This window comes from Lepus europaeus, chromosome 7, assembly GCF_033115175.1.
Source record: "Lepus europaeus isolate LE1 chromosome 7, mLepTim1.pri, whole genome shotgun sequence".
Taxonomy (NCBI): Eukaryota; Metazoa; Chordata; class Mammalia; order Lagomorpha; family Leporidae; genus Lepus; species Lepus europaeus.
Genome location: NC_084833.1, coordinates 11,678,589 through 11,696,245, shown reverse-complemented (window position 1 = coordinate 11,696,245; position 17,657 = coordinate 11,678,589). Strand labels below are relative to the sequence as shown.

The window sequence follows — 17,657 nt, the reverse complement described above, 5'->3', positions numbered from 1 at the left end:
AAAAGATGGGACAAAGGAACTAGACAGCAGGGAAAAAAGTGCTTCTTAGGTAAAACACAATTTCAATTTATATCGAGGCTAACTTTTGCATCAAACATCCGGGTACATGTCTTGTGGCATCAAAGTACAGTTTTAGGTCATTTCTGCTAAACCTGACACAAGTCATACATGGTCTGATAAAACCCAAAGCACCAACCAATGAAGATGGGAGGGATGGATAAGTACAACTCCCTCAAGCGTATGGGCTCACTGATCCTTGAGTCTCTGCATGGATGCCTTGTCCCCACCTACTCACTCCTAAAAGTGAAGAAGGTAAAAGTCAGTCCTATCTTTGGAGATTTTCTAGAGGCCCTCAGGGACCCACCATCCACACCTGCTTGCAGGGTGGGGGCTACAGAAGTTCTTCTAATTAAGGTAGCATGAAGTGCACCAGGCAGTCCCCTGGGGTCTTTTTCAAGAAGTGAAACCGCCTGGTAAGGCAGAAACTTTTTTGTATCTCATTCGGCTCTGGTAAGTGTATATCAGACCAGAGTAACTGGAGCAAAGCCCAAGGTAGCAGAAGCGAGTTATTTCCTGTCACCTGGTATCTATCAGAAATCCCAGCCCCAGGCCTCACCTATCTCACTCACCCTCCCAGTGTGCTTGAGAAACCAGCGGCATCGGACTCAACTCCACTGCCTGCATAGCATCGAAGTCAGCTGTTGAACTTGGAGACTCAGGTAAGGAATTATTTGTTTTCTTTCAACTGGCTTTAAAAACATGACGGATAGGGCCCAAGATGGTTTTAGAGACCAGAGTGTCTCAGTTTTAATTCTAGGGCTTCCCCAGACTTTGCAGTTGTGTCATGATTTGACAAGGTGTGAGATCAAAGATTCTTGCCCACCCACCCCCTTCAGCATTCTCCCTCTAAAGAACTAACCTTGGCAGTCAACATTCTCCGAAGTTAGTAGACTACAGCATGTAGCTTAAAACATGATTCAAGTTGGAGCTCTAGCATTGACAAGCCATGTAACCACGGGCAAACTACTAAATCTCAATGAGCCTCAGCTTGCTCATCTATAAAATGGGGGCAATAGTAGTACCCACTGCATTACAAAGAGTAAATGAACTAAAATCCTGAAGTCCTTAGGACTGCTGTAGACCAAGTAAGAAAACAGTTATGGGCAGGCCAGTGCCGTGGGTCACTAGGCTAATCCTCCGCCTGCAGCGCCGGCACCCCGGGTTCTAGTCCCGGTCGGGGCGCCGGATTCTGTCCCAGTTGCCCCTCTTCCAGGCCAGCTCTCTGTTGTGGCCCAGGAGTGCAGTGGAGGATGGCCCAAGTGCTTGGGCCCTGCACCCACATGGGAGACCAGGAGAAGCACCTGGCTCCTGGCTTTGGATCAGCGCGATGAGCCAGCCGCAGCGCGCCGGCCGCAGCGGGCATTGGAGGGTGAATCAACAGCAAAGGAAGACCTCTCTCTCTCTCTCTCTCTCTCTCACTGTCCACTCCGCCTGTCAAAAAACAAACAAAAAAAAAACCCCACAACTGTTATGGGGCATAATGAAAAAAACTCCCTTCCTTGTGATTTAAAGGCTTTTCTCTCCAAGGATGTCCTGTTAAATGTAAATACATCTGAATGATGTTAAGCCTCACTGACTAACCTTATCTGGAGGGGATTGGCAGATACCAGACCAGCACAAAATCTTGCCTCAGATCCACCACATAAGAATCACAGAGTAAGAGTAGGCCCTGGAAAGTATGCTCTAATGAGGACAAAACACATTAATGTTTAACCATGCCAAATTTTTTCCTAAAACTTGTATGTATATATGCATCATTCCTGTGTGTGTGTATGATTTCATTTTCTTGTTTCTCATAAAATGACTTAATCTCACTGATCAGATGAACTGAAATGATCACCGTTTAGACTGGCATCCTAAGCACTTGTAAAAACATTTCTGAGGATGTAATAATGTTGTATGTTCAGTTTAATGTTTACACTGTGTAGGGAACAGGTTCCCAATATTATCTCAATAGGACAAACAATTCCCTTGAGAAATTTAAACTCCCTTGTATGCACTGCCATTTAACCTGGAAAGAAAGTAGCGGCAAATGAGGAAGGCGAAGAAATGTGAGCTTTGAGAAGAAGCCCCTGTGATCATGAGAACAAGACCAGCCCCAGGTGCTGTGACTGTCTTAGCAGAGAGTTTGGAAGTGAAGAGGAAGGGAGAGAGGGAGCATTTCAAAGTGGAACGGACTCAAAGAAGAAAACAGAAGACACCTCCAGACCAGTGGCTCTGGTGGGGAGTAATGGGAAACAAACTTTGAAAGTCATGGACTGAAGTGTGAACGCTGTGAAGAACCAGATGGCAGGTTTCTGTTTCTCCAGGAGGCAGTGACAGGGAAAGAGCTCCAGCTCAGGAGCAGCCTGAACTGAGCCATGATATAGGGAACCTGATCTAGCAGTCTTGTGGAGGAGAGATTAGGAAAGAGAAAGATCGTGAGCAGATGCACAGATTTTTGTGCTAACAGCCCAGGAAAAGAAATGAGTCCCAAATTCATGGGGGTGACACAGAATGGAGGAGAGGGGCCACGTCGGGGAAACATCACAGAGGGAGAAGTGGTGTGATTTGGTCACATGGGCTGAGCTGTGGCTTCGATTTCTGAGGCAGGGGTGACAGAAATAAAGCCATCTGAGGCGTGATGCCTCAGAAAAGGTCCCTGATTTGCTAGCGCAGTCTCCATGTAGCAGTTCCAGTTGAATGACTCTGACAGGAACTAACTGCAAAGCAGTGAGGAGTGAGTGGGTCTGAGGAAGTGGGGAGAGAGGAAGGCAGAGCTATGAAGAAGCTGGATGCAGGAAAGGCGCCGTTGGCGGTGACTAGGGACATGGCCCGATTAAAGGAAGGGGAATCTGGGATTGGGAGTCAAGAGCACACTTTAGTCAAAAACGGGGCCCAGTAATAATGATTATTATTATCACTTGAAAATTATCTGATGTTGGTGAAAAAACAGAATGCCATGGGTGAGGTAAATAAAACCCCACCTTATAAAGAGATCCAAAAGTAGCAAAGCAACAGAGCTGGGACTAACTCTTTCTGCTACCTAATGCCACACACAGAGAAAGAGGCTGTGGATACAAGGGGAACACCTACTGAAGACTTAACATTTTCATGGAAGGAAATGGGCTACAGAGCAAGGAGTGAAAGGAAATAGTTTCTTCCTCTGAGACAAGTGCTCAGGAGGCAGGAAAGCATAAACATGCAAAGCTTTCTGAGTGGCAAAGGAGGAAGTTGACATAACTAAAGCACCTCTGAATCTCAGTAGATGATGGGCTCATTGGGCCAAAATGTTATTATTCAAGCCAAAATCAATGAAAGTTCTGGACTCCTTTTCAGTGGATGGGCACAGAAACAGTTGTACCTTTAAAAGTCAAAAGCGATTTGCAGAAATTGCTGTGTGCAATACAATGGAATAGTGCATGATAAAAACTGAAATAAAATACCATTTTCACATCTTTACTAATGTGGTAAATAATCGCTACTAAGCTACCAACTCATCTTTGATCATAACTGTGTTGTCATTGTTTTAAGTCATTGAGAAATTTTTTTGTAAATGACAAGGCAATGTTTCAGCAGTCTTTAATATCCATTTTATATTGGCCCTGAATCAAGGCCAGTAGTTTGCTGAAGCTGTTGGTTTCAAGCAGGAGTCTAAAGAAATGTCTTTCCGTGGTCTGTTGACCATTTCAGAGCTTCAGAAATATAATGGTCACTTCATTTGGAAGAAACGCCAGAGTTGTTTTATTAAAAAAAATCCATTTTATGTATTTCCATGGGCTGAAAATTTATTACATAGTCAACCTACAGTGCCCTGGCACCAAAACAAACAAACAAACAAACAAACAAAACACAAATATTTTAGAGAGACTGATTCCAGAAAAAAAAAATGGAGTATTATGTAAAAACTGTCATGTTTTTGCTTATAAACCACTGTAGTGTAGTAATATTCATTGAAGGCTTTGTGCAAATATGATTGCCCCCCCCCCCAGATTATCACTGCCTTTAGTGACTACAGACACAGCCAGAGTAGAATTTGCTTGCATAAAAGATTTCACTCACCAATAGTATAGACAAAGCCCAAATATAGCCGTTGATAACGTGAAATTAAAACAATGGTACTACAGTCATCTCTTTACAGTACAAAAACTGATGACTTTTGCACTTTCTTAATACAATTTTATTTATATAAGGTGAACATATTTCATGCATTTCATACATAGAGATTTAGGAGTGTAGTGGTGGCTTTTGTACCTTATCTTCACTAAAATTACTGTTCTGGGGAGGAGAATGATGACATCCAGAGCATTCCGTACTTGCCAATGGACCTTGGTAAAGTTAATTAGCCTTTCTAAAGTCACATCGTTATGCAGGTGACGAAAATGCCTACTTAGTGAAAAAGGTGTCAAGAGAGTTGGAAATAACACACACAATGTCCCTGGTACATAGTGGGTGCTCAAGCACACAACTATAACTCTGGTCTTGCCGGTGATACTGCAGAAAGATCATCAACATGGCCTGGCATTGTGGCACAGGGGGTAAAAGCCCCCTCATGCAATGCCAGTAACCCATATGGGCATCGTTTCCTGTCCCAGCTCCACTTCTGATAGAGAGCTCTCTCTCAGTCTCTCCTCCTCTCTTTCTTTGTAATCCTGCTTTGCAAATAAATAAATAAACAAATCTTAAGGAAAAAGAATAAAAAAATAGACCATCAACATCAGAGCCCTGGTGACTGCTATCCATTTTGGCTCTGTTACTAAATGAGTAATTTAGCAAGGTACCTCCCTTCCCTAAGCTGTAGCTTCCTCATTCGTGAAATCAACAGAATGGTTTTTGAAGTTTTGCCAGCTCTAGAAATTCTGCCTGTTGACCAAATCAGTATACAAACTCCTTAGTGGGCTAAATTAATGTATTCCTTTTTATCAGTGGTCTTGTAGGGGTGGTTTGTGGTATAATGCAGATCACCAGGAAACATGACAGCTCGTAATCTAGGGCAGGGAGAAAAAAATCAAATGAGAAACATTCAGTCACAGCCTCTTCTCTCCCTGTCTGGCCTGTGCCCCAGACAAATAATATTTTTCAGTTGATTTGTAGTCATAAAAATGAGATATAATGGAAAGGGAGTCACGAGAGAAAGACTGGAGTCCTCTTCCACATAAGAGAGAAACATCCTGGTCCCATGGATACTTCATTTGATCAATCTGGATCCTCGTTCTTAATCTTTAGTAACTGTAACTGTGAAAAAGTCACCGAACTTTTCTCCGCCCTTGTTTCCTCTTTTACAAAACAGAAGCCATGATTCAGCCACTATCTACTTTATGAGGCTCAAATGAGATGCCCTGTGTGAAATTTCATTTTGACTATAGAGTACAAACGTGGCAGATACCCAACAACCTGCCATAGAGCACACCTGCAGTACCCAGTTCTGTGTACCTTTATTAAGATATGTATTAAATCATACACACAGTCTGATTTTTAACTCCATGTATGTGAGTCATAATTCATAAACACAAGGTCAAGGACACATCCCCCAAATAGGGCTTTCCAGGGTCCACGAAAGTTCCGAAAGAATTCACCTAATTGACTGATTTATGATTGCCAAAAGGAAGCAGAAAATATCAGGACTGAACAGAATATTAAAATGTTAAAGCTGGAATTGCCACCTTACTTCAAAAACAAATATATCAAGAATACCAACAAAAAACATTTACCGCATTCTTTCTGGGTACATTCACATATGATAGCACATTTATTTTCTATAACATCTCCATCAGAGAGGTATTGTGGTTTTTACTTTATAGATGGACAAAATAGAAACTAATGCTTAGAAATGTAAGAAAAACAAGAACACCGACAGCATAAAATAGTATATATTCAGAAATGGTGATTGGTATACATTTATTTCTTCAATAATATTTATCATGAAGTTACTAAACTATTATTTTAGATACTTAAAAAAATCTGTGTTTTGATGGAATTAACATTCTGTAGAAAGAGACATAAGCAATTAAATAAATTAGATAATTTCTCATAGTGATAATAGCTATGATGCAAATATTTTCTTTAATTTCAGGACATTATAAGAGGGAGGGAGGGAGGGAGGGGGAGAGGAAGGGAGGGAGAGAAAAAGGGAGAGAGAAAGGGAGGGAGGGAGGGAGAAAGGGAGAGAGAAAAATATAAATAGGAATATGTGCTATATATTCAAAGTCCAGAAAAGCTTCTCTGAGGAGCTGACACTGGAGCTACAAATTAATGAAAAGACATCAGCCATGCACAAACCATTGGCTCATTTAAATACTCTAACAACCTATGAGATTAGAATTACTATATTCACATTTCACTTTACAGTTGAAGAACTCGAGGCCCAGCGGCTTTAAAGCATTTACCCAAAGTCTCACAGCAAATAGAAGAACCACTATTAAAACCCAGGCAATCTGGTTTAAGAGGCCATGATCTCACATGACATTAAAGTGCCTTCTCCACATGAATTGCAGAATTAGAGGCAGGCAGAGGCCCACGGTCAGCTCCTCGTGTAAAGGACTGTACTCACCATACTCTGTCTTGATGCCTCTGGCCACCACAATAGACAGGGTAGATAAGAAAAAGCGCAAAAACATGTCAATAGAGAAGACATCTTCCAATAATAAAGCATAAGAAAAGCATCAAGGATGAGAAACAAGGCATGTGGACACAGAGGTGAACTGTGCCCCCAGCATGGCTGTCACGATGTCCTGGCCTAAGACCACCCCTCCAGAGCTCTTCTCAGAACCTGGCAGTAAGCCTTGCTTCAGGTCTAAGGTCACCAAAAGAAGCCAAGGCTGTCTACCCTCAATGACACCCACAGGGGAGGGAATATTGAGAGAAGCATTCAGATGCAACACCCTAGATACAATTGAAAAAATTGTGTTCCCTCTCTCCTCATTTTATTGCTTCACTTTTAGGAGTCTTGCAAGTGAAATGACAACACCTAGAAATTCAGTGAGTGGAAACTGCCCTGGAGAGCCCATGAAGGGCCCAATTGGCATGCAGCCTGTTCCAAAAGTAGTCTTCAGGAAGACACCTTCAGTGGTGGGCCCCACACAAAGCTTCTTCCTGAGGGAATCCAAGGCTTTGGGGGTAAGTCACTTCCCTGTATTCCATATCCTAGGGTTTCAATGGTCTCCAGAAGCTGATGCTGTAAACCCATGTACAGAATTCAGTCCCTGACCCAGTGGGACAACACAGGGTGGTATCAGAAAAGTTATCACCTGGATCACCTCAAGGTGATCTTATACACCTTTTTGTTTGAAGTCTTGTGTGGTTAGGGATTTCCCAGTCCATTGCTAGAATCCCAGGTCTTCCTGCTTCTCTCATAGGGTGAGGAATACAGATCTAAATAACAAAAGGGCAAAATTCTCAGCACCTCCTCTCCTTCTTTCACATACATCGCACAACCCAAGTCAGGAGCCAGGGCTGCCAACCTTACCTTTGCCTTCCAATGATGATTTCAGTTCACTCATTGGCACCCATGTTCTTTCTCCAGGCTGTCCAGATTATGAATGGGTTCTTCCACATTGCTCTGGGGGGCCTTCTGATGATCCCTATTGGGGGAGTCTATGCACCCATCTGTGTGGCAGTGTGGTACCCTCTCTGGGGAGGCGTTATGGTGAGTGAAAACTTAACAACCATTTGGGGATTGGTGCAGTACAATGTCTAAAGGCTTCATGAGGCTATGCCAGATTATTTGTGTTTAGGAAAATGGATGAGTAGGAAATAGGTTATTCAGTTAAAATAATTAGGTGGGAAGAGAATGATTAAATTGTAAATCCCATAGTTGAGAGTTGGTGGTCATACTTCACGTGAATTCAGTGAAATAAGCCCTGTGAGAGTCTACAAAGGAAAGAAATATTGCTCAAAATAGGACCTGTCCACAGTGAATCTTGATGGGGAAGACAGTAAATATCTGGACCATTCAGCAGTGTTTGGGAAAGCAGAAGGGAGCGAGGACATCATATTCCCCCACCTGCTCCTTTACTACGGTTCTGTTGTTTCTATGTCACCTGATGAAATTAGTCCTAGCCCAGATAAACTTCCTTTTGCTTATTAGTAGAGCAGCACTCCCTTGAGCTGTTTCATGTCTATGTTCTTAAAATTTGTTATCCTGCCCAGATGTGGCATGGGTCAATGCTGTTTACATCTCTGTGACACTATAAAGGCTGTCACTATAAAGGTGAGACCAGGATGGATATTTTTAGAACAAATTTCCAATCTTTTACAACTTGAACACTAGAAGAGGAAAATGAGAAATAATCATCATTTCCTGTAGCAGCCAACATTTTAATAGAGTGGCTATCACATTCAGGCCAGGTATTTCCTACTATATTGACTGGCATTAAAATCACTTAAAAGTGTTGTGAACTCAAAGATCATCTCCATAAATAAAAGAAAAACTAAAAATAAAGCTCTTAACTTCATGTTACTATGAATTGAGAAGGAAATATGAGTTATTTTCTCTTTTGTCTTATGGACCTACTCACTGATCCCCAGATGGTTAAACTGAATGTGGCTGAGGCTGAATAAAGGAAAAAATACAACTGCTATAAAGTGAATGAACCAGATGAAAAATGGGTGCAGTTTAGTAAAGTGGTTAGAAGTACGGGTGAATTTTTTATGACCAGTTCTTAATGTGGAAATGTTATCTCCCTGTGTCTCCACTTTTTCTCTTTCTCCCACTTCCCCTCACACCTCATGTCTCTTTTTACAGTATATTCTTTCTGGATCACTCCTGGTGGCAGCAGAGAAAAATCCCAGGAACAATTTGGCAAGTAACCATATGTCCTTCTAGAATCCTCTAGAATGAATTGTGATTTTACTTATGGAAAACTTGGAAGTGAGATCTACCTGAAATACATCTGTGGAAACAGAACTAAAGGCAGAGTGAGGAAGCCTGTATTCACAGTTCTGTGAATGTTACCTGTTGGGTGGAAATAATAGACTTTTTTGAAAGTTATGTCATTTCTCCCAGACTACTACTTGGGAAAATTATCAATGTGATTGATTCAACATCTAGCTAAGTTATAGCCTTAACCTTAAGTACTGCTATGCACTACTAAATTTTCACCTGTAAGATAGAGGTAGAGCCCTTGTTGCCATAGGAAATCAGCATGTTTCAGAGGCTCTAAAGAGCAACAGTGTGATGCCACTCATATAATTCCTGGGGACAATTCTGAATGTGTGAGGAAGAGTTTAGCAGCAAGTTTTCTCCCAAGAAAACCCTTCCCCAACACTTTTTTATTGATTAAGTTGAGTCAATTTTAAAGTCACTGATGGACTGGGTATATTGAGATGATTCTCCTCTAGAAGTGATCTAACAAACTCAATGTTGGGTGGGTAAAATGCTTAGCAAGACCAAATTATTCTATTCCCCAAAATAGTTACACCTACTGTCTCACCATCTGTAGGTCACATAGCCAGGCATGAAATATGTGTGTCATGAAATGATCATCAGTAACTCCATACCTTTAAAGTACTTGTCACATGTATCTTTCCATTTCAACCTCTCATCAGCACTGCAAGGTAGAACATTCACAGTCTCTTACCTATGCTACCCAAAGCCATCAGTCCTAGCTGTATTTTTAAAGATTGTAGGCTGGGACTGATCACAACCTATCTCCATAGAAAGTAAGTAGTAGTATTGTTGTTGCTTTTTACTCCCATTTGATGATACATATTTTCTTAACTTACTACTCCCACTTATGTGGGCTGTGAAAACCTCTATTTTTGTATTCAGAGAATAATCTAGATAATATTTTTTTAATTCATGCAAGAAACATTTAATGAATGCCTGCTAAGATAATGGCAGTGGTAGAAGTGCAAGAATACAAGATAAAATTATTATGGATCATTGATAGAATCTTGGTTTGACAAACTGAATGGACAGTGGTAGTATAAAATGAGACTGACAAAGGAAGAGGAAGGGGGAAAATATTATTTTATAGATACAAAAAGAGACTAAAAACAATGGTGAGAAGAACTTTAGTCCAATTTAGGTTCAGTGACTTTGTGAATTGGGAACGGCATCTGGAATTTCTTCCTAGCTTGTATTTTCCAAATGGAAATCAAAACTAATTCATGAATTTGTGTCTCAATTTCAGGTCAAAGGAAAAGTGATAATGAATTCATTGAGCCTCTTCGCTGCAATTTCTGGAATAATTCTTTTGATCATGGACATACTTAATATTACAATGTCCCATTTTTTAAAAATGGAGAGTCTGAATCTTATTAAAGCTCCCACCCCACTTATTAATATATACAGCTGTGAACCAACTAGCCCCTCTGAGAAAAACTCTCCATCTATACAATATTGTTACAGTGTACAATCTGTGTTCTTGGTAAGTGTGAAACTGATGTTTTTTCCAGGGAAAAATTAGGGAATCCTTACAAGGAGCATAAACTCTGGATCCATACTGACTAGGCCTGCTACTTACCACCCATATAACTTTGAGCTAGAATTTTAACCATACTCTGTCCCAATGTCTTCAAGTACTAAATGTATATGGCAACACTATTTAGAGAGTTGTTTTGAGGAATTAATGAGTTTATATTTACAAAACACTAAGAATAGTGTCTGCTACAAATGAAGTGCTTTGCATTTGCTTTAATGTTACTTATTAATTACTACTAACATTATTATTCATTTATCATTCTTATTGACTAAGATAAGCATAAAAGAAATGCCTAAGATATAATGAACGTCTTTTACCTCAAGAGTTTTTGGTGTGGTTTTGGGGGTGTGGTGCTAAAAACAAGCATTTCCAAAGTATGGAGCAATCTCCTTGGAATGACACCATATCATAACCTATAGCTGGAACTATTTTTTTAAAGATGTATTTATTTATTTGAAGATCAGAGTTACAGAGAGAGAGAGAGGGATCTTCCATTCACTGGTTCAGTTCCCAAACAGCCACAATGGCCAGGTCTGGGCCAGGCCAAATGCCAGGAGCCAGGAATTTCAGCCAGGTCTCCCAAGTAGATGCAGGAACCCAACTACCTGGACCATCTTCCACTGCTTTCCCAGATGCTTCAGTAGGGAGCTGGCTCAGAAATGGAGCTGCCAGGATTCAAAGTTGTGCCATATGGGATACCAAAATCTAAGGCGGTGGCTTTACCTGATATGCCACAACGCCGGCCCCTGGAAACAATGTGATTTGAGACTAAGTACCAACCACATGCTTTGTGCTATTACTGCATTTTTACCTTCATCCTTCTGTTGTTTTTCAGGGCATCTTGTCAGTGATGCTGATCTTTGCCTTCCTCCAGAAACTTGTGACAGCTGGTATTGTTGAGAATGAGTGGAAAAGAATGTGCTCCAGACCCAAAGCTGTAAGTCATGTTCCCTGTGTCCATGAACTTCCTCCAGAAAATTCACATTCACAAAGGGGATCATTTATGGAACAAAATCTGATGACACTTTGAAACTAGAAACTTCAGGAAAAATTATTTGGCATGTTTCTTGAAAGCAGATAAATAATAGAGAAATGTCTTGAAATTATAAATCCATAGTTAGATAGTGAGTAGAGTTTTACGTTTTATGCACTCTCTCACTAACCATCCCTTCAATTCTGCTTTCATGATTCCACAGTTAATGTGTAAAAGCAGGATGATTGAAGGTTGAATAAAGGCGGATTAGAGGCACCAGTTCTATCACATCGTACCCCATAAATATGTATAATCTTTGTATGTAAAATTTCTGAAATCTAATTATTCAATTTTATTTATGTTCATTTCAATAACTCCTAGCCGCAGAGCCATCTTTCAGACTGTTATAAATATTCTTAATTCAATAGTTCATTATGGCACTTGTGTTCATTTTCATAAATGATAGACCTTGTTGCCTTTTATATGAATAGAGCATGCAACTGAGTTTGGATAAGTTAGTTATCTGATCAGGACTTGAGCACCTGGGAAATCAACCTTGGTATCTGGAAGCATACAGTAAGTAACATATGTAGCATAATAATTAGGAAGTACTTGATAAATATTTGTAGAGACTGTTGAAAAAGATAGTAATGGTAAAGTCAAGAAATTTTTGTTTTTTCTAGAATGTGGTTCTCCTGTCAGCTGAAGAAAAGAAGGAACAAACAGTTGAGATGAAAGAAGAAACAGTTGAGCTAACTGAAGTATCTTCCCAACCAAAGAATGAAGAAGACATTGAAATTATTCCCATCCAAGAAGAGGAGGAGGAGGAGCCAGGAGTGAATTTAGCAGAACCTCCCCAAGATGAGGAATCCCCTCCAGTAGAAAATGACGACTCTCCTTGAACCATTTCTTCCGCTTTCTGTTTCTTTTCCTTAAGCATTAGTACTCAAGCTTCCAAGAGACCAAGTTACCCCCATTTCTTGAGGTGCTCTACATGTATCCTCAACATTTTCAACCAGTCTTTGCATGGACTGACCACTGCTCCTTCTCTCTCACACTCAGAGAATGTAGCCATTGTGGTAGATCGTATCGTAATGTTTCATGCTTGGGACAACTTTCTTATATTGAAAAAGGGAGTAAGTACTGTAGAATGTGATCTCTCACTAACCTTTTCATTGCATAAACATTTTAGCAGAGTAGTAGTAGTATTTTTTTCATTTCTTCTCTCAGGAACAGAGAAACTGGAAAGACATACAACTGCTGCATGCTACTCCTAACCTCTTTACTTCCTTCCATATCTATGTGTTTGGTTGAATACCTTTAACACCATTGTTTTAAAGAAAGTAAAAAGTAATAATAATGAGAAGCAGTAAGGACCCTAATCCATACATCTTTGTATAGAGCTGACACTGACATATTCTTAGAGATTCCACATCTCATTAGAGAAGCTCTAAGCGGCCATACCCAGCCCTTTATGTGTGCCAACAGTATAACTTAGACATATCTTTCTGAACCCATGCTCTAGGTTTATGACTGCATTGTCTACTTGTAGTTTTGAGGCAGAAGAATGACTTTAAAAGGTCATAATGAGGGCCGGCGCCGCGGCTCACTAGGCTAATCCTCCACCTTGCGGCGCCGGCACACCAGGTTCTAGTCCCAGTTGGGGCACCGATCCTGTCCCGGTTGCCCCTCTTCCAGGCCAGCTCTCTGCTGTGGCCAGGGAGTGCAGTGGAGGATGGCCCAAGTGCTTGGGCCCTGCAGCCCATGGGAGACCAGGAGAAGCACCTGGCTCCTGCCATCGGATCAGCGCGGTGTGCTGGCCGCAGTGCGCCTACCGCGGAGGCCATTGGAGGGTGAACCAACGGCAAAAGGAAGACCTTTCTCTCTGTCTCTCTTTCACTGTCCACTCTGCCTGTCAAAAAAAAAAAAAAAAAAAAAAAAAAAAAAAAAAAAAAAAAAGGTCATAATGAGCACCCAACTCTCAAATAATCATCAACACTTATATTTACAGAATGGTTTCCAGATGTTAAAGTATTTTATCAAATAATCTCATTTGATCTTCCCCAATCAAGATTATTGTCTCTATTTTACAAGTGAATCAAAGAAGTAAAGTAACTGGTAAACAAGAAAAGGTAACTTGTCAACAGTTATGTTTAGGAATTGTGAGGATTGTATCATACCAAGGTCATCTTCTTCAAGTCCTGTGATGTTTGAAATAATCAATTATCTACCCAATGTCTACATAACCTACTAAATCCTAGTTAGCAGGTTTTTTTAAGAACATACTTTCTGATCAGCACTAAACAGGTATTGAGAAAAACACAGAGTTAGAAATCAGCTTATCTTTTGGGGATAAAAATGATAAATATTCACAATATTTGGAAAACTAAAGTATCAATTAGCTGGTAGATTGTATAATGAAGATACTAAATACTGTAGATATTCTCAGAAGGAAGGTCATGTTTGGTAATTAACATAATCTGAGGCCATAGCTATCCTCATTTTTGATTCCTGTTCATATTATCTTACCTACAAAGAGTGTTAACCTAGGAACACTTTACCATAAACTATCAACCATCTTTGAGCATCTACTACATGTGGATGTACTGTGGATCTGCCACAGTAAGACTGTGGCAGATAAAGAGACAATGTAATACCTGCTTTGACAGGGATGCTCAATGGAAGATATTCCCCATAATTAGAAAAAGGAGAATGATTCCTCATAATTGGGAAAACAAAAGAACAGTTTTATGTCTGTGTAAAGTTCTAAAAATCAACTCTAAACAAATAAAAAAAGGGAGTTCTTCTGTGCAAGAGATGACTTCAACATTAGTGTTTTCACATTCTTTAGTCTTACAATATCAGATGATGGGAGGGTCCCCTAGCCTTGAGTTCATATTCATAAAACCCTGATCTGGATCTGAGCTATGAGATGTCAGGTCACTGAATATTTTTGTCATGTGTTCTTGTATATTCTCAAGGAAGATTTTCAAGGAGTAGGTCATTGACAACATATTCCTCACTCTCAGGACTGCAGAATATGACTGAAATAGATAGCAGGTGTTCCTGTTTGAAGTAGAGATGAAGGAAAGATGATGACAATGGGAAAATTTTTTTTCAAGGGAAAAAATCAGAAACCCTTAAAAAACACAAGATTGTATTCCTAATTTTCTCCATTTCTGAAATGGAAAAAAATGCATATGCAAATTGATGGCTTCTTTTATTTCATTCATTTCTACTATCTCAATTAGTTTTTACTGATGCCCCATAACTCCTTTTGAGACAGCTGGAATAGCCACTATTAAAGAAGGAAGGGGCTGGCATTATGGTGCAGTATATTTAGCCACTGTTTATAATACCAGCATCCCATATTAGAATGCTGGTTCAAGTCCAAGTCCTGGCTGCTCCTCTTCCAATCCAGGTCCCTTCTAATGCACTAGGAAGGCAGCAGAGGAGAGGCACCCCTGTGGGAGACCAGGATGTATTTTCTGGCTTCTGGCTTTCCCCAGACCCAGCCCTAGACATTGCTGCCATTTTGGAGTATAAATCAGCAAATGGAAGAAATAGCTTGCTTGCTCATTCTCTTTTCCCCCTCCCCCTCCCTTCTTTCTCTCCTCCTCCACGCTCTGCCTTTCACATGAATAAATAAATAAGTCCTTAAAGAAAGAAGGAAATTCTTGCTATATATTCTTCCCTAATTATCCCTTTGGCAATATACAATCAAATAATATTGGCCAATAGCAAACATGTTTTGCCCTGAAGTGGCAGATACATTCTTTAGTCTCAAGTTCATTTTTCCTCTTAATTTTTATATATTATAAAAACAGATTTATAGCCATAAAGGAAATAAACTTTAAAAAGTCAAGTGTACCCACTGGGAGGTTAACATAACTTCTCATTTTTCCTGATTTTTAAAATAATCCTCATTCATGTAGGATGACTGGATATCTTAATTTGCTCTGTTCTGAGAAACTTCCTGGGATATAGAATTTTTAGTGTTAACCAAGATAGTCACAGAGTGTTCAGAGCAAAGCATAACTTTAGCCAGTTACAATCATTGTATAATGTAATCTTTTTGTAAGTAACAATATATCATGCCTTTTTCCCTATTGATAATTTTCATAAACAACATTTTATCTGTAATTTAGCATTTATTATGTTAGATAAATTCAATATTCTTTGATAACTGGGTGCTTAGGGTATTTTCTTAAATCACTTTTGGAGCTGCAGAAACCATAAATAATATACGTATGTCCTCTTCTCATTATTCAAGATGCAGTGTCACACTTCAAGCCTTGTCCAAATCTAAAAAGAAACAGGAAATTATTTTTTGATATTTTGCTTGGACAAGTGAAATTGTGAATGATCCAATATAGAAATGGTAACTTTGGACAGAGTTAGCATGAATTCACTTATGGAATTGATTTGTTTAAAAATTCTTGGCACATAACCTAAAATACCACTGGGCATGGAGTTCAAATATGAAATTTTCTTAGATGGTATCTGCAGTCCTTAATGGGATTTCCTTTAACTCAGACCTGGTTGTGTGTAGCGTTTTTTTTTTTTTCCTTCTTACTATTCTTTGAATTCTTAATGTAGAGTTAATAAGTATAAAATAAACTGAAAGCAGATAATTGTAAAAATTCAAAGAATAAGAAAGGAAGGGAGAAGGAGGCTGGGAAGTACCACTATGCTCCTAAATCTGTACATATAAAATATATAAATTCATTCATCTAAACATTAAAAACTAGCAAGAAATATAAAATGAATATGGTAGAATCACATGGTGGCAAAATTAAAGGATTCTCCTATGCAATCGTGTTTGTCCTTCATTCACCTCACCCCTTGTCCCTCGTGACTTAGGATTAAAAACACTTACCCTAGACCTGTATGATTTTGCTGCAAGACAGAACAAAATCCTAAAGGAAAAATCTAATCACTGAAAAACTCATTAATTCATTCATCCCAAAATATTTATTAGTCCCAGCCTATTCTGCAGCACAAACTGGTGCATTAAGATTGGCAAATTGCCTCCTCATGGAGATTACTGTCTGGCTCGAGAGACATTAGTAAAATATCCAAGACATTGGTTATGGGAAAGGCTACTGTTAAATATAGAGGATATACCTAAAGAGAAGCCCTCTGCCATAAAAAAAGAAAAAGATGACCAAAAAATGCATGTTAAAAGATAACCAGTAGGAGTAAAAAGAAACCTCAGTGAGAAAATAATCTTTTCAACAAACACTGGTAGGACAACTGGATAACCACTTATAAAGAAACAAATTGGATATCTACCTCACACAATAAACAAAAAAGGAATTCAAAATGGATCACAGGTATACATGCAGGAGGTAAAACTATAAAACTCTTAAGGGGGGAGAGGTGGGCAGTGCTGTGGCACAGATTAATCCTTTGCCTAAGGCGCTGGCATCCCATATGGGCACCAGTTCTAATCTGGCTGTTCCACTCCCAATCCTGCTCTCTGCTATGGCCTGGGAAAGCAGTAGAATATGGCCCAAGTCCTTGGGCCTCTGTACCTGTGTGATAGGCTCAGAAGAAGTTCCTGGCTCCTGGTTTCAGATTGGCCCAGCTCCAGTCATTCCAACGATTTGGGGAGTGAACCAGTGGATGGAAGGCCTTTCTCTCTGTCTCTCCCTCTCATTGTCTGTAATTCTACCTCTCAAATAAATAAATAAATCTTTAAAAGAAAGAAAAAAGCTTTTAAGGGAAAACACAGATATAAACTGCATGACTTTGAATTAGGCAATGGTTTCCTAAATATAGCACCAAAAGCATTTGCAACCAAATGAAAAAATAAATTGGCCATCATCAAAATTTAAAACTTCTGTGTTTCAAAGGGCACTATAAAGAAAATACAAATATGATCTCTAGAAAGGGAAAAATATTTGCAAATCACAAATCTGGTGGAGGTTTACTGTCCTGAATGTATAGAGAAAACTTAAACTTCAACATTAAAAAGTTAATTTAATTTCACAACCGGCAAAGGATTAGAATATGTATTTATCCAAAGAAAATGTACAAACTGGGGCTGGCATTGTGGCACAGGGGGTTAAACCACCACTTGCAATGTCAGCATCCTACACTGGAGCGAGTGTTAGTTCAACTCCCAGCTGCTCCACTTTTGATCCAGCTCCTTGATAATGTGCCTGGGAAAGCAGCAGAAGCTGGGTCAAGTTCTTGGGCCCCAGCCACCCACATGG

At 39.7% G+C, this 17,657-nt stretch overlaps 1 protein-coding gene and 1 non-coding gene across 2 annotated transcripts; both read left to right on the top strand.

The window, feature by feature from the left end:
- Positions 1-3,638: 3,638 nt before the first annotated feature.
- LOC133764967 (small nucleolar RNA SNORA2/SNORA34 family) lies at positions 3,639-3,775 on the top strand. The gene has a single exon (XR_009866533.1). It is a non-coding gene; the product is annotated as a small nucleolar RNA SNORA2/SNORA34 family (small nucleolar RNA).
- Positions 3,776-6,996: 3,221 nt separating this feature from the next.
- On the top strand, positions 6,997-12,338 carry MS4A1 (membrane spanning 4-domains A1). The gene is made up of 6 exons (XM_062197855.1): positions 6,997-7,155; positions 7,562-7,684; positions 8,783-8,839; positions 10,173-10,409; positions 11,299-11,400; positions 12,120-12,338. Exons 1-6 carry the CDS (start codon positions 6,997-6,999, stop codon positions 12,336-12,338), a joined length of 897 nt encoding a protein of 298 aa, XP_062053839.1.
- Positions 12,339-17,657: the final 5,319 nt, after the last annotated feature.

Bases quoted from the DNA above. Each gene is read 5' to 3' on its own strand.
- MS4A1 (XM_062197855.1), top strand. From the start codon at position 6,997: ATGACAACACCTAGAAATTCAGTGAGTGGAAACTGCCCTGGAGAGCCC. The intron at 7,685-8,782 runs GTGAGTGAAAAC...CTCTTTTTACAG, and splicing joins CTCTCTGGGGAGGCGTTATG to TATATTCTTTCTGGATCACT. The intron at 8,840-10,172 runs GCAAGTAACCAT...TCTCAATTTCAG, and splicing joins AAAATCCCAGGAACAATTTG to GTCAAAGGAAAAGTGATAAT.